At 33.3% G+C, this 17,368-nt stretch overlaps 1 protein-coding gene across 1 annotated transcript in view; it reads right to left on the reverse strand.

Moving 5' to 3' along the window:
* The window catches only part of LOC108523058 (low-density lipoprotein receptor-related protein 1B-like), a 140,479-nt gene that overhangs the window by 4,007 nt on the left and 119,104 nt on the right, over positions 1 to 17,368 (reverse strand). The window contains exons 12-14 of the mRNA XM_017863549.1: positions 12,267 to 12,343; positions 4,532 to 4,622; positions 3,251 to 3,395 (exon numbers count right to left, since the gene is read on the reverse strand). Coding sequence (XP_017719038.1) covers positions 3,251 to 3,395; positions 4,532 to 4,622; positions 12,267 to 12,343 — 313 coding nt within the window. The remainder of the gene's footprint in view (positions 1 to 3,250; positions 3,396 to 4,531; positions 4,623 to 12,266; positions 12,344 to 17,368) is intronic.

Here is a 17,368-nt window from a genome sequence, read left to right on the forward strand (position 1 = left end):
AGTCTCACTCTGTCCACCAGGCTGGAGTGCAGTGGCGCGATCTCGGCTCACTGCAAGCTCCGCCTGCTGGGTTCACGCCATTCTCCTGCCTCAGCCTCCCTAGTAGCTGGGACTACAGGCGCCCGCCACCGCGCCCAGCTAATTTTTTGTATTTTTAGTAGAGACGGGGTTTCACCGTGGTCTCGATCTCCTGACCTTGTGATCCGCCCCCTCGGCCTCCCAAAGTGCTGGGATTACAGGCGTGAGCCACCGCGCCCGGCCAAAACTAGTACATATTAATTTATCTCTTTTACACTCTTCAAACTATTCTGTGGTTGCTCCCATAGTCAAATCTATTTTATGAACTGTGTTAAGTACTTTCAATCCTTTTGATTATAAGATACCATTGAACTAGAAATGTTAGCCTCTTCGAAAATAACAGAAATGAGTGTTCTACAAAATTTTTTTCATATGTAATATAATTTATACTGATTAGACCATGCATATATCAAAGCCTTGCAACAGAGCGAATATTCTGTAAGATTCATATGATTATTAAGGTTGCTTCAATGTGACCCTTTGTTTTTCACTACTGTCTAAACCTATTAGAACTAGCTGTAGTTACTCATTTGACAACAATTCACATTTACATTCGAATATCAGGATCCAGCTAGACTCAGTCATCTAAGTCATATTTGATAAAATTTTGGTTAGTCAGTCATCAAATTGGTAAATATTTATTGAGTATTATGCTCTAAGTACATTAAAATACATTTGGGTGGCACTGAAACATAGGTTTATCTTCCTAGAGTAAATGTGAAAATTGTTTAAATGTGGTATAAAAAGCTATTGTCTTTAAGTGTACAAAATTGGATTAATTCTATCACTAGAAAGAAAAGTGACGAGGAAAAAGTAAGAACCCTTCTTCATATGAAATATGCATAAAGTATATCCTCAGTAGTCTATATTATATGTATGACTACTATATTTTATTCTTAAGAAAATGCAAAGAATTTCAGAACTCTATTATTTAAGATGTCTTTCTCCTTCATAGATATAATAGATATAATAGATACACAGTGAACAATATGTATTGTATCGCCACTTCTGTGATATTTTAAAGTAGAAAATATCAAATGTAAGGATACCAGGATTTTTTCCTTGAAAAATTTCAGATGTAGCAGTGAATTAATTAATAAATAATAACTATAAAATTACATCTAATTAGAAAAATATTATAGTACTGTCCAACAGTACACAATGTATCCATGTGAAAAGATTGATTTTCATAGAAGTGAATATTTGAGCATCAATTTCAGGCTTAGAAAGTCTAATCATGGATTCAGAACTAGATTGAATATGTGGGATCCTATTCAACTCCTTCAGGAACACCTGTGACTGTGATTGCAAAATAATTTCAATGTAGATTGGCCACATTGGATATTTACAATGTAAAAGTGCATTTTGATGAAGTAACTTTTATAAGTCAGAAAAATAACTATTAAATAAATAAGCCAAGAAAAATTGTTTCATAATAGTAAATTGATACTCTTAATTTAGAGAAAATGTTCTAAAATTATGAGAAAGAATATTCAGATAATTCAGTGAAGTAAGTCTTCACAAGTTTAACTGGATAATTGTATCATTTAGCTATTTCTCTTAAAAGTTGCCAACCTGAGCTTATAGTAATAAAACTAATAAATTTTAAATTTAAAAGACTGTGGATTGTCAAGCTATATGTAGCAATGAAATGTTTTAAACTAGTAAGGATATTATGACAGAAAAATGTTTCTCAAAAGTAATTTAATTACGAAGAAGTCCAGGGACACAGCTTATCTGGCTCGTCATTTAAACATTACTGGAAACAACATATTTGACAATAAAGTACTGTACTCTTTCATATTTAAAAACACACCGATCAAGATTTTTACACTAAGCTGTATATCTAGATTTGCTAATACCTCAACACACTTGATCAAAGAATTATTTTACATAAATTATACATATTTATGAGATACTGTGTTATGTTTTATACATGTATACATTGCAGAAAATAAAGTCAGAGTATTTAGCATATCTGTCACTTCATATATAGTTATGATTTTTTGTGGTGAGAACATTAAAAATCCTCTTTTCTAGCTATTTTGAAATATACAATACAATATTGTCAACCACCATCACCTAACTGTGCAATAGAACACCAAAACTCATTCCTCCTATCTGACTGTGACTTTGTACCCATTGACCAACATCTATCTTACTTCCTCCTCCCCTCTCCATCCTCTAGTAACCTATATTCCACTCTCTACTTCAATATTAACTTCTATAGATTCCACATGTGAGTGAGATCATGTGGTATTTGTCATTCTGTGCCTGGCTTATTTCACATGTAACAATATTTTCCAGCTTCATCCAGTTGCCTCAAATGACAGGATTTCTTTCTTTTTTATGGCTGAATATAATTTTATTTATTCACTGTTGATGCACACTTAGGTTGATTCTATATCTTGGCTATTGTGAGTAATGTTGTAAAAAAAAACATGGAAGTACAGATATCTCTTCAATGTACTGATTTCCTACTTATTATACATCAATTAAAACAAAAAATAAATTTTAAAAGAAGGATGCCATGTCTGAAGTGATGAAAATGAAACTATCTTGTTAGTATCCAGTTCTTACCAAACTAAAACCCCATAGAACCACACTGTAAGGAATACTGGGAGGAATTGGGTAGAAATATCCCACCAAACTACTTTTCAGTCATATCGCTAGATATGTGCATGTGCATTATATAGATATGACTGTGCATGTGTTGGTCTTCTCCTTGCATACGTTTCAATCTTGAAAGTCAGTAGCTTTACTTTATAATAGACTTTTATCTATCTATATATCTATCCACACCCTGAAGAAGACCTAAACAATTTGCTGTGTGATATCAATACTGAAACAATTTTAAATGAGTTTTCATTGGCTTTAGGTAAACAGATAATGAGTCATTTTCAATAAAAAACATATAAAATAAATAACATCTTTATAAATGAACTGAGCAAATAATTATGTTTTCTAAGATGTATTACACTAACTTGAAGCTTCAGATGACTGCAGTCCATAATTGTACTTTCTCTTTAGAAGAGGCTATATCATTCAATACATCCTAAAGTCTCTTATTCTAACTTCAGATAACAGAAAATTGGTGAAATTCAGAACCATAAAACAGAGATGCAACTCAAAAATGTCAGTGCTCACTACCCATTATCTTAAGACATATTACCTTTGTTGGGTCTATCATAAAGCCAGGATCTAAAAGACCTCCATCGTTGTGATCATGATCTACCTCATACATGTTATAAGATGGATTGCCAATTTCTACATTTATTCCTCCATTGATAATAGGTTGTCTTCTAATTGTTTTTGTCCTAGAATATATGAACATTAATATGTGTGAGTTTTGTATAAATATCACAAGGTATATGAAATTATCATATTTACAAATTTACTTATTTTGAAATAAATTGAATAAATGACATTTGTCGGGTAACAGAGAAACAAAAAGTAGTACTTTGATAGGCCATTTTCCCAGTTGTTTGACTTAATAAAAACACACTGGAAATAAATACCTCCTAAATAGCTAAAACCACATCATTTGAAACTGAATATTTACCAATCAATTATCTTTTTAAATTCTATTTTTTCTCCTTTCTGAAAACTATCGCAACAAAAGAAACTCGTAGATTGTTTTCAGTCTCCAAGTTACATGGTTAGAATCCTGATTTACATAATTCAAATAGTGACTCAAAAGCTCTTGATTTTTAAGCTTATTTTGTACAAGTGCAAGTTTGTTACATGGTTATATTGCACAGTGTTGAAGCCTGGGCTTTTAGTATGTCCATCATCCAAATAATGTACACTGTACCGATTAGGTAATTTCTCATCATCCACCGCACTTCATTCCCCACCCTTCTAAATCTCTAATAGCTATCACCCTACACTCTGTGTCCGTGTGTACACATTATTTCATGGTCATTTATAAGTGAGCACACATGGCTCTCGTCTTTCTCCAGACAACCTACTCCTCTAGATCTATAAGTTCATTTTCACATAAATTGTAATGATACTTCTAAAGAGATATATCTAAATCAATGCACTATTTGTGAATGAAATGTACAAACTGGAGATGTACATATGCATATCAGTATCACTGTATTGACATTACTAATCATACACATTAATATAAAAAGATGCTCCTCAGAGACCCTTGCTGTTTCAAGGAAAGACAACTGCAAATGTAAAATTCTACCTAACTTTTGAATAATATGATCTCTTGGTACTTTTGCTAGAATATATAAATGGACCATTCCATTAACATAATATGGGAGAAGAATTGTCTACATTATAATCACTTAAAAGAGAGGTATAAAATGATTTCAAAAACATTGGATTTATAGTTGGCATAACTAAATCATATTTTAAAAAATGAAAAAAAAACATTATGTTTCTGCACCTAGTTGTGTGATTTATTCACTGACTGCTAATCTACAATATTGCATCTTACCTTCTTTTTCTTTTACAAAGCACTAAACCAATTACTAAGGTGGTTATCAAAGTCACCAAGAGGACGAGAGGCACAATGATGGCAATGCTTCCTGGAAAATAAATGAGTGAATAGATGAAGAAATAAATAAAATGAAGTAAAAATTGATACAACTAAATACTTTATTAAACCAAATCACTTGACCATTGATATAATAAAAATAAAGCTTAGCCCAAATGTTTATATTTCAGGCTCATAATTATGTTATTGGAAAATTACTCTCCTCTTAAACACATGCTCTGATGGAAATGTTTCTTTAGATATCTTTCATTTATGTGTTGCATTTAAATACCTTGAGATTAAAGATCTGACGTTTTCTGTCAGTCTGTGTTTAGTAATTCCCATCACACATTTACTTGCAATGATTAAAGTACATGCTAGTACCTCTTTTTAAGTCAGCTAAGACTGAATAAACATTTACACAGTTTCACTGACCACGTTCCCACCCTTAGCTTTGTTCCTTTAGTTATCCATACTTTCTGGTCGGGGGTCCATGTGACAAGTTAGGTGGCAGCCTGGTAAAACAAAAGGGGTATCCAGTTTTAGCAAGACATATGTTGGGAGTTTGGCTTATGTGGCAAATGTCAATTATTTTCCTTTCTTCCATATATGAGAAAGGTCTTAGGTACTAGCACTAACAGCATATATCTTGTGATCAGTGAAATTTGGTCTTTGTATTTATGCATCTGAGCACAGGGAGGAGGCAAAGTGGAGGAGATTTTATTTTCCATTTATATAATAGATTAGCAATAGGGTAATTGATATTTTTAGTCAGTGAGTAGGCAGACAATAATAGCCCATTGCTAATAATGTGACCCACAGGAGAATATACCCAAATGTCACTTATTGTAGGAAGAAAACTGAATACACGGTTGCCTGATAACAGGAAAGTATGACATAGCTAATGTTAACTTTTCTTATTGAAAAATATCTAGTACACACAAAACAAAGGCTTTTGTCTACTTTGAATAAACCTCTGGTTGATACAGTCAAGTCAACTTAATCACCAGTTAACCTAAGAAACCAAGCAGCCCAACAACTAGTTAAAATTTAACCTGGAGATCTTGAATGGATTAAGAATAGAACATTAAGAAGTCTTAAAGTATATGAATTTTTTCTGCAGATACATGTGCATGTGAAAATATCAAGGTAGAAATTAATGGTGATATTATGCACAATAACCAGCCACTTAGAACTGTATTATAGATATATAGACCATAGACCTGTTTTATAGCCAGAGGATATCTGGTTGAGATAACCCATACTGGATTACTTGCCAAATACCAAAAATGCTTCTTTAAGAAAATTTCGTGTATAAGATAAATCTCTAATTTAGGACTTGGAGAAATACCTTGTGTAAAATAACCAAATAACCATCTTTTCTATCCACTTCTTTAGACACTTTCTAAAATGTAAAAGTCATTTTGTTTTTTCACATAGTTATGAGAACTTACTGTGTTTGATATTACTATATTACCTCCTTTGTTTTGGGAAAGTGAACTTTATATGCATCTGTAATTTATTAGCAATTAATGAAAGTAGAGAATCTGGCACCTTGGATGATAATTAACATTTGTTCACAAGTTTTAAATACCAGAGAACAGCTTGGTTTCTTCATAAACTATGACTTCAACTGATTGATCATCACTTTATAAATTTATCTACTTCATTTCCCTCTAAAATTTGTGTAAAATTGGTGGGTGTAAAATACCTATCAATATAGTTTTAGGTTATATAAAATTTATTTTCTCTCAATGCAATTGTAAGTCATTTTCTAAAAATATATTTTACTTGTTCTACAGTTTGACATTCCTGTGAGGTAGAAAGCTGTTAATTAAGTATGCTAGAAAATAAAGGGTTTCTTTTTTTTCCCTTCACAGATGGCAGCTGCAATCTCATATATTATAGCATTTTGTGTTTAAGAGCCTAGACTTCTGATATGTTTATGTAACCAATCAAAGTAACCACTATAATACCTAGTGTCACCGATAAATAATGCAGGGTAGAATGTTGGCAAGTTTTTTAAAATTTTATAAAATAGTTTTTATTGCTGGAAACCACAGGTATTTTAAAATTATATAAAGATATTATAAAATAAGTATTTTTTCCTAGTATATATGACAGTAAATGTCATACTGTAAATACAATGACCAATCCCTATTGCAGGTGATTTTTTAACAGTACATTGTTAATGGAGTATTAGAAACTGGTTGAAAAATGTAAACTCTGTACTTATTAAGGGTGGAGGGGATAGCTCAACAAGTTTCCCATTAAAAAGTAGAGCAAGTCTTTGTTGCAACACGGTTCTGAAACCTCATCATGCAACATTTTTCCATTAGAAGAAAGAACTGTAAGTGCTGTACTGAAGAGCCCCTTTCCATAGGACAGCTAGCACAGCACAGCAGTTGAGATAATGGACTCTGGAGCCAGGATACCTCTATTCAAACCTCACTTTTACTATTCATTACCAACATAGACTTAGGCACATTAATTATATTTGTCTCAGTTTACTCATCTATAATATGGGTATCATCATTAATAGTTATCATACAGTATTATAGATAGGATTATGCCAATCATAGAAAATGCTACATACACGCTTAATAAACAATCAAAACACATGTTCTTATAGCACTGTGTGCATGCTTCTATTTTGCACTTCTCACAATATATTGTATCAGTTTGTTTTTGAGATATTTGAGGGCACAATCTGTTTCTCTTTGTTCTGCAAATAGTACAGTCCTTAGGATCTCATAGGGTCTATAAATTCCATTCTTATTTAGCAAATATATCTTAAGTGCTTGCTGTGCTCCAGACCCTCAACATATACTCTATTTCACACTGAGAATAAAATGACCCTTCTCTTACGTTGTTTGATGTATAACAGAAGATGACAAACAAATGAGTTCATTCATTATAGTAGCATGGATGCCTTATTAGGAAAGTATGCATTGTTCTGGGAATACAAAAGAGGTGCCTTCAACTAGATCTGGGCTGGAGGAGGACTCGTGTGTCTCTGAGGTTTAAGGAGCAAGTCCTCTGTAGTTCATGAAGAGACTTTAAAGGCCAAGAGGATTACGATTAAGGAAAAACAGTTGGGGTGGGAGGAGTGTGCTGGAAGGAGATGTGACTACAGTGAAAAGCAGAGGTGAGATTGTGAAAGAGTGTGTAAGTCATATAAATCAGATGGGCAATTGTACTATTTTTTTTTTCTTTTTAAAAAGATGATGTTGAAGAAAATTTAGGAAGGACATCTACTGAATTTATTGTTTGATTCAACTTAGGAAAGCAAAGAGAAGGTTAAGTATGGAACTTATGTGTTGTTTCCGTAGCCAGGTGGATTAGCTCAAGTCTCAGCTAAAGTATCATCACCTTTCAGCCATCCATATGGACAGACAGGCAAAATAAGGTATATGAAAACGACTGTGGTTAGGGGGTGGTGATGAGATCATTTGGGAACTGAGCTTAAGATTACTGTGGAATATAGATGATACAGATACAGATATATCAAGCAAGCAGTGAAATATATGTCTCAAACTTAGGAGATAAATCAATATCGAGCACAGGAATTTTGGGGAATCAACAGAGTTGATAACTCATGTCAAGGATTTATGTCTTGGCAAGGAAAGTGTATCCAGGACAAGGGGAGAGTATCTAGTGATAAACAGGTAAATTAACCAAGCAGAATAGAAAGAAAATAATGTCACAAAGAAAGAGTTGCTTCAAAAGAGGTAGAAGAGAAACCAGAAGTGTTCAGTATCATGAAGGTCAGAGGAAGAGAATATTTTACTTACTGATCAAATTTACAATAGAACAGTATTAGCATAAATTACATAATTACAATGACTTCCTTTGACATGTTCTTAAGTTTATGTTTATAGATATGTATAACTGTGGAGTATATATATTTGTTGAAATTAGCATGCTTTCTCTTAAGCATTTTGGTAAATTGTAATGTTAAAAATTGTAAAGAAAATACGTTCCCAACTTAGTAAAGGTGATCCTTCCAGTGATTTTCAAGAGGCTGCCTATCATCTTGGTCCTGTATCTCTAGCTTCACTTTGTACCACTCTTGTCCTCTTGATACCAGCACACTGGTCTTCCTTCAGTCTGCTGGACATGTCTAACTCTTTCTTGCTCCACGGTTGTTGTACCTACTGTCTTTTTTTTTTTTTTTTTTTGAGATGGAATCATGCTTTGTTACCCAGGCTGGAGTACAGTGGCACCATCTCGGCTCACTGCAAGCTCCACCTCCCGGGTTCACACCATTCTCCTGCTTCAGCCTCCCGAGTAGCTGGGACTACAGGTGTCCGCCACCACGCCTGGCTAATTTTTGTTGTATTTTTAGTAGAGACGGGGTTTCACCGTGTTAGCCAGGATGGTCTCGATCTCCTGACCTTGTGATCCGCCCGCCTCGGTCTCCCAAAGTGCCGGGATTATAGGCGTGAGCCACCGTGACCGGCCGTATCTGCTGTTCTTTATTCTTGTACCTTGAGCCTCAAGTCTCAGTTGAAGTATCACCTCCTCAGAGAAAGCACTCCTGGCCCCACTTTTCCCATGAGAGTCTCTATCTTTGCCCTTTTTATTTATTTTTTGTTTTTGCTTCCTTCACGGGCCAATCAAAACTCACAATTACTTTTTAAATTTGAATATTTCCTTTTTTATTTGCTTCCTTGTTTTATTGCTGTTTACTCCATTAGAACCTCAGCTTCATGAGAAGAGGCACTGTCTGCCTTCCTCACTGACCTGTCTCTGGAATCTAGTGCAGTACTTGACACTTAGCAGAGACTTGATAAACCTTTGCTTTGGGAGAAATGAAAAGAAAACATTATTTTGTTGCGTTTTTCAGTTATATCTCTATATTTGCAAATTTATAATTCCTGGTATAATATAACCAGTTTTTTCTGTATTAAAATATAATGGATAATATAAAATGATAAAGACAAAGTAGAAAAGAGATACAATGACCCCCTAACAGATATCTTGCCCCTATTGTCACTATAGTAAAATACAGCATCTCTACTGTACCACAAATGCTGGATATATTTTTATCTTTCATAATTTCAGCAGATACAACAAATAACACAATTCAAACACTGATCATTCAATGCTCAATTTTATGTAAATTTTAAAATTTTATGTAAATTTAAAATAGAAGTATGCAATGAATATTTTATCATCCTGAGTTTAAAACTCTTCAAAATATCTTCAGAAGAGTCAGACTAGATTTTTAAAATGGAACCTGAGCACAAAGACCTAGATAATAGATCTGCCTAATTTCACAAACTGCTTTTTAGATACTTTAAACATCAGAAGCTAGTGAACATCACTACCACTATTCAGAGATGATTATGAAGACCATGTACAAATGAGAAAAGTAAATCTCTGTATAAATTGATAGTAATTAGGCAGACAGAGGCAGTGTATTCTGGACTACACCAACGAAGGTCCACTGATGATGGAAATGCAGATTTGAAAACACATTCCTAAAGTTTCATCTTTCTTATTGGGTAGATGACTTCTGCTCAAGTTTGGGGAAGGTTTGACAACCATTCAAAATCACTAGATTTTACCCAAAAGAATAAAAGTAATCCTCTTTCATGGGAAAGGTCAGTTTAACTAACTTTTCCCTTCTTTCAGAGCTGCTGAGTCAAGTTTCTCTAAGCATAAATGTCTGATGATAAGCGTCTAATAGAGTCATTATTTGGTCAACTTTGCTCAAGTCTGTGATAATGTGACATACATGTAGCTAATAGCCCTTTCAAAATGCATTGATAATTCTATTAAATTTCATGACTTTAAATTAGTGATGGGAGAAAGAGCTTCAGAATCTTTGGAAAGGGTTACAACTATTTGCAACTCTTTCCCCTATTTGATGTTCTTTACTTTAGAACTGTTGCATGTAATTAAAACCAGTTTCTTACATTTGCCCATGCAAATCATTGGAGACCCCACTCTCTAACAGGAATGCCTGGAGCATTCTAGCTCCAATCCATTTTCCAAACACCAAACTTTCACTTTGTGGATGGAGCGTATACAAAATTTCCCAATTCAGTACACATTCTATGCTATTTCTTGTCAGAGAGCTTTAAAATTTTTTTTAAAATTTTGTTGATGCTCTAAAAGGCTATGTATTTTTTTTTATATCTGATCATTGAGAAACTACCGTTAAAAGGCTAAAGCATCTTTTCAATTCCTAATTTATAAAGGAAGCATGTTCTACAGGTTGATAACTTCAAATGCATTTCTTTCATTAATGCTCTCAATGATTGTTGAATTTTGAAAATAGTTTATGAAAATCACATATAAATTAGTATGCCTCCAGAGTTATTACTGGTAATAGTAGTTTGAGCCCTAAATCCTGGGAAGAGATATAAAGTATATTTTCTTTTCTTTTGCATATCAAATTAGGCAAGACACATTTTGCCACTGCTAACCTTTTATCAACCAATTCCCCAATTCCCAGTGTTCTATTCCTACAATTATATGGTCATAGCTTCCCTATGACCTCTCCCTTCCTTGACCTAAGAAGAGCACACAAATTCTAAGATCAACTCAAAATGCTCCATAACCAAAAATCACCTCACCTCACCTATCCAAATTTAAATATTCATGCCAAGACTGTTTATTCTAGACCTATTTTCCATTTTTCAAAGATGCCCAAGCTTAATAAATCCAAATTAACCTCTAAATTGGGAAAAATTGGACAAAACTGTCTGAAGACAGAGACAACAAATGGGAATGTCAGCAAAGATGGGAAGCCTGCTTCTAGGGTACAGAAATGATATATTTTATACTTTAATAGTCTCTTTCCTTTTTCACTAACTCTGAAACAGTATGCTTTTTGCTTGTTTTATGAAATCCTTCTCACCAGCAGTAAAAGAATAGGGAAAATTGCTGAGGTAAGCAATCTTCCATCAAGGATATTATTTTTCCTTCGCAAATTTATTTACACCCAATAGACAATACAATTGTTTCAAAGGTTTTTCACTCATGGTAAAATTAATGACAACATGTGTGAATTGCAAATTTTATTTCTGACTGTTATTTTGAAAACTTTATAACATTTCAGGTTGTCAGAAACTGTACACAGACACACAATGATGATATAGACACACCTGACCCTAAGACTATGACTGCACAAAAAAATTTGCAAAAATGGTGATCTATATTTTAATATACTTCAAAACCAATACTTCAAAGATAAAGAAGCAATAAATCAATGTAGACCTTTGTTAAGAATTGCTTGTTAACTTGCTTCTCTTTCAGACTAACCAATAAAGTCTGTCTTTTTCCCCCCATGGCACATTGAAATGCATTCTAAGACAATACACTTTGCTCTAATTAAAACATATAATTAGTTTTATTCCTGGAGTATTTTCACTTCCACTGTGGTATCTGCGACTTTTGCAGCTGATGAACATTTCCAAAGAAAAGCTTATGCTAGGTTAGCAGATGTGCATTCTGAAAACTCCCCAAATTTGAGATAAACTCTCCCAGCCTAGAAGAACACGAACACACTGGAGCCTGTAATTAGACGAGAGCTCTGTGCTTCCTCTTTAAAAAACACCTCAATTGCAGTGAATCTCTTATAAAATTCCATGAAGATTTCATAAGACTCACCTCACTCAATAATGAGATTAAAATGATTTATATACAGTGTAGATTACCCAAAATATTAATCTGAGAAACTTACTTGTGCTGATGTGATCAGATTTGCTGCTCTTTGGGGCTGGCCTTTCACACTGTGTCCCTGACCAGTTGGTAGAGCATCTAAAAATATCCAAACAACAAACAAAACAGATCAGTGAATAACAAAGCCCAGCAGTCTGCTAATGTAGTGATTTTAACAAAATGAAATGTTACAGGAGCCAGTCAGCACAAATTTATGAATATTACATAGAGATTTCTGCTGATTTCTTGCATATTGTTAGTATGCTGAGTGTAACTTTCATTGGACTTCATTTGTTAAAATACTTTTTAAAATGTAGATTTATAGACATTTTACTTATTCTGTGTTAAAACTGGCACATTTTATAGCAATATTGAAATCTTGATTAAGAATTGGAAATTAATTCGAGAGTTACGGAAAATTACAAGTGGCCACTTACAAAAATTGAGTTTGCATGTTAAGCAAATCCTTCTATAAGTATCTGTGACTTGTTTTCTGGTTGTTCTAAGTACAGAGTGGAACTAACTATCAAAGAGCAAATAGTCATCTGTCTATAGTTCAAGCTGTGGAGTTTTTACTCTCCTAAGTAGAGATAACAAAATACAGGGCTTTCCCATTTTAAATCATACTTCTATTAACATGAAGTCGAGAATGTGCCCAAGTTTTATTGGGAGAAGTTGTTTTCCCATGTAAGTACTGTGACACTATGATAAGAAATAGAAGACAATAATAGATCTGATTAAAAGCCACTATTTGAACATAAATCACAACTATGAAATTAGCTAGTTGCATCAAAATAAATGCTGGAATAGTTTTAGTTGTGTTTAAACAACGTCTATTGGCTAACATAAGATGCCTTTGTGCATCTGTCACAGGAAATCCACAGAGAAACAATTTAATTGGCTTCGGTTCTTAGTTAAAATGACTGTCAAATACCACCATATCAAGAATAGCTGTACACAATAAAAAAACAGCTTCCAGAGCCATTCCAAGTGTAACTCTCTGGGCCTGGTGGGCCAAACTAAATAACTGCAAATTCAGTGTCTCTGCCAATTCTGACATAGCCAATTTTGATATCTGAGGCTGCTTCCTGAACTAAGCTTCTATGATGCTGTATGAATTATCTGTGATAGTCATAAAATCAGTATTGGCTGTCCTAAAACATGGGCAAACTCTCATAAAATCATTATTACTGACAAAATCAAATAATAAACATAAAAGTGTTTCAAAGAAGCATACATAGACGTGAACACAATTGGCAATAAGGATACTATTAGATAAGAGTTATTTAATTAATAATGATAAATTTAAAACTATGAATATGGAACATGATTTAAATGAACATTAATATTATTTACATTATGATTCAGGGCATCACTCATACATTAGCTCAACTTTTGTTGCTACATCATAAAAACTTACAAATTACATAATTTTCTATACATCATGTTTATTATAAACCATAATACAAGTAAATCATTAACACAGATAAATGCATTTAAGGCCAAGTCTACAACTCTGTCTGTATTAATAAAGTTAAGTAATGAAATAAGGATATTTTCAAATCATTAGAATAAAGTGAACACAAATAAAATCATTGTGTTTGTTTTTCTTTTCAATTTGTGGTATTTGCTGATGAATGATCTAGAAAAATGTTCCAATTCTTCATATATTGTAATCATTGAAACAGTCCACAGATAGTTCAAAATAATATATTTGGGAACATTTTGCAAACATGTTCTTGGAGTGAATTCTAATGATTGTGAAATGCTTCTTGTATTATGTAGCTTTACATCTGTCAAATCTTTCTAATTTAACCCTGAGAATATTTCATATGCTCCAATGAAAAACTAATGCTGACTGCTTAGTTATTTCATTACGTATTAATAGCTGTTGTGTACAAGTCTACATGTGTGCAATTATTTTGAATTATTGATTAAAATATCAAAATTTGCTTTATACATTATCTCATTTAAATGAGAAAAAAAACTAAATCAGGTTCATCTTAGATAAGTGACCCAAGGCATATTTTATTGTGTTACTGAAAAAAGAACCTCTGGGACTCATTAGTATACTTTTGGAAAAGTTTTGAAGTCAGAAAGTGGAATTGCTTGAGAATTAGAAGATTAAATTTACTTGATCATATTATTGTTCTGACATGAACATCACGTATTTTAATAATTTATAAAGTAATTATATTTTGAGATCTCCAGATTAGCAGAAAGAGGTTTTAAATAAAGAGAATAAGGATAGTGTGATTCTTATTCCAAATTCTAGAATTATTTAAGTAGGACAGGTGTTTGTTAATATTATGATATAATTTCCTAATTTATCATCCATGGCTTAGCGTCCATATTTATGATAGATAAAAGAAAGTCACTTAAGGTTCATAATCCTCTTCTCTTAAATTGTGGCGAGCCCATTTAAATCAGTAATCTTTACAGAATTTGACCTATTATAGATTGGAAAAAAAACTCAACAAGGACGGTACTGGAGAAATAATAATTTTAACATTTATAAATCTTTTTTTTTGAGACGGAGTCTCGCTCTGCCGCCGGGGCTGGAGTGCAGTGGCCGGATCTCAGCTCACTGCTGGGTTTACGCCTCCTGGGTTTACGCCATTCTCCTGCCTCAGCCTCCCGAGTAGCTGGGACTACAGGCGCCTGCCACGTCGCCCGGCTAGTTTTTGTATTTTTTTTTAATAGAGACGGGGTTTCACCGTGTTAGCCAGGATGGTCTCGATCTCCTGACCTCGTGATCCGCCCGTCTCGGCCTCCCAAAGTGCTGGGATTACAGGCTTGAGCCACCACGCCCGGCCAACAGTTACACATCTTAATGTGCTGATGATCACTTTGCCATTCTCCTTATACTCCTTGTAAAATAATGTTTTATGGCCAAAGATAAAATATGTTCCACTGTTCTGCATTTGTCTCAGTCTTAAAAAAATCTCTTTTGGGTTATTAAATAGAAATCATTATTCTTGTTGCCTACCTTACAAAATTATAACTTAAGACATTTGCTGCTCCACGAGTTCTTCCAGTGGTTGATTTAAGACCAAGTATTTTTGCCATCTTTACAGCAACCCATAAATCTTCATACTTTAAGTAGACTACAATGATCAAAGCCATTAATGGCAGAGCATTTAAGAAATAAAATATGTGCAGATCATCAAAATCTCCTGTCCAATTCCTTGCTGAATTATTTGCATAGCCATGCTGACTATAATTTCTCTGGCATCTATCCCTTTTTTATTATTCCTCAAGCAAAATCCATAGTCCATGTACTGGTCATCTTTAATATGTACTGTTGCAATCCACTATTCTCTGCTATTCATCCGGGGACAATTATCTTCAAGTTAGCCCTGTGCTAGGCAATCTTTTTTGTTTTCCTCACCATAGCAAACAGCTCTGTATCATTCATGTTAAAATTGCAGACGTTTCCCACTGCCCTTAGTCTTCGGACAATGAAAATCAGCTTTATCTTATGTACTGATCACTATACAACTGTAAATTATTTAACATTTTAAACAATTCTGTGAATTTTAAGTATCATTGATCAGGAACAAATGGATGGATAGATAGACAGGTAGGTAGGTGGGTAAATAGATACTTATTGACTATTCAAATAATTATTTATCCTTCTTTCTTTACATCATCAAATGAAGGTACCGCTCTTAGCAATTTCCTGCTGTCAATAGCTGCATGGTAAAGGGTATTGATTTACCATTATTTGACTTCTCTTTTTTCCTAGCATTATTTAATGCTAAATTGTTTCCTTAATCTTATTCTTCCACTTCCATAATAGTTGTATCTATAAGTGCTCTTAATTAGAGCATATTTTATGGTATTCCCTTATGCTATTCCCTTATGTTCCAGACTAGAATAATGATGATGAAAAATGAGAAATGTTGAAATTCAGATTCTGGGGCCCCATATATCAGAGAATTCTTCAAGTAACTTGGGATTGTGATCAGCATTCTTCATTTCAACAAGGTGAATCTGATATAAATAATTCACAAGTCACACTTCAAGAAATATTTGAGATACATTATTATTATTATATTCTTACAGACTTTGTTCTTATACTAAATATCGTTCAATGTCTTATTGTGAGGATGAGAATAATAATATACAAGCCCAGCATGATCGCTCAAAAGATAATACAAGCTAGGTAGAAGTTCCCTACACAGTACCTGGAGTGTGCTTATTTATTTATTTTTTGTAACTAATTCTCATCTGAATGTTACTGTATGAAACACATGGTGAGTTAATTTATCCTGTCCCTGAGCAGTTTGTGTAATTATTGTATAGCTACAATATTTTTTGTTTCAATTATAATTTTCTGTAGCATAAGGGAATAGCTTTGTATAAAAGCAAGAGTGTACAAACATTACTAGGAGACACAATAAACACTTTTAGAATATCTAAATAAGTTCGGCTTTTATAAGGGGACAAACTATAATCTTTAAAATGAACGTTATTACATTTAGTAGCATAACTGTAAGACATATATTTAAACTGTCTAAAATAATAACTCTGAAATAGTCGAGTAATTATTACAGAGAGAATTAAAATGAGATATAAAAAACTGAAGGTATATTAAAATCTTCAGATATTGTCCTTCCCGTAACAATGATCAATTTAGATGAACTGCTCTTGTCATTTTGCAGAAATGTGGTCTAGAGTCACCCACTTTGGGAGGACTTCAAAATAAAATAATGAGATTAATATCTGCTCTCTCTTTTCATCAAATTTAAAGGTCATGGGATTCTTCTGACCACAGTGAAATTCAAAGGTGAACCTTACAGCAATTTAAAATTGAATTTCTCCTCATATATACGTGCAAGGTTGCCCTTATTAACCATGATGATGGAGGCATTCAGAAAGGAAAAATCTTTTAATATACCCCTTTCTTTCTCTACACGGGAAAAAGATAAGTGGCACAAAGGGATTAAAGAAGCCTTGGGAGAATTGTGCATGGTGTCATGCATGTCTCAGTGCACTTAAAATCTCATTTAATAAAAATAAAAAATATGATTGCAGGTTATGCATCAATTTATGCAAAAGCATTTTCATATAGTGAAGAAAATTAGAAAATTGCAGTTACTTGCAAAATACTTTTTTTCT

The sequence above is a fragment of the Rhinopithecus bieti genome, unplaced genomic scaffold, assembly GCF_001698545.2.
Source record: "Rhinopithecus bieti isolate Rb0 unplaced genomic scaffold, ASM169854v2 scaffold_72385, whole genome shotgun sequence".
NCBI lineage: Eukaryota > Metazoa > Chordata > Mammalia > Primates > Cercopithecidae > Rhinopithecus > Rhinopithecus bieti.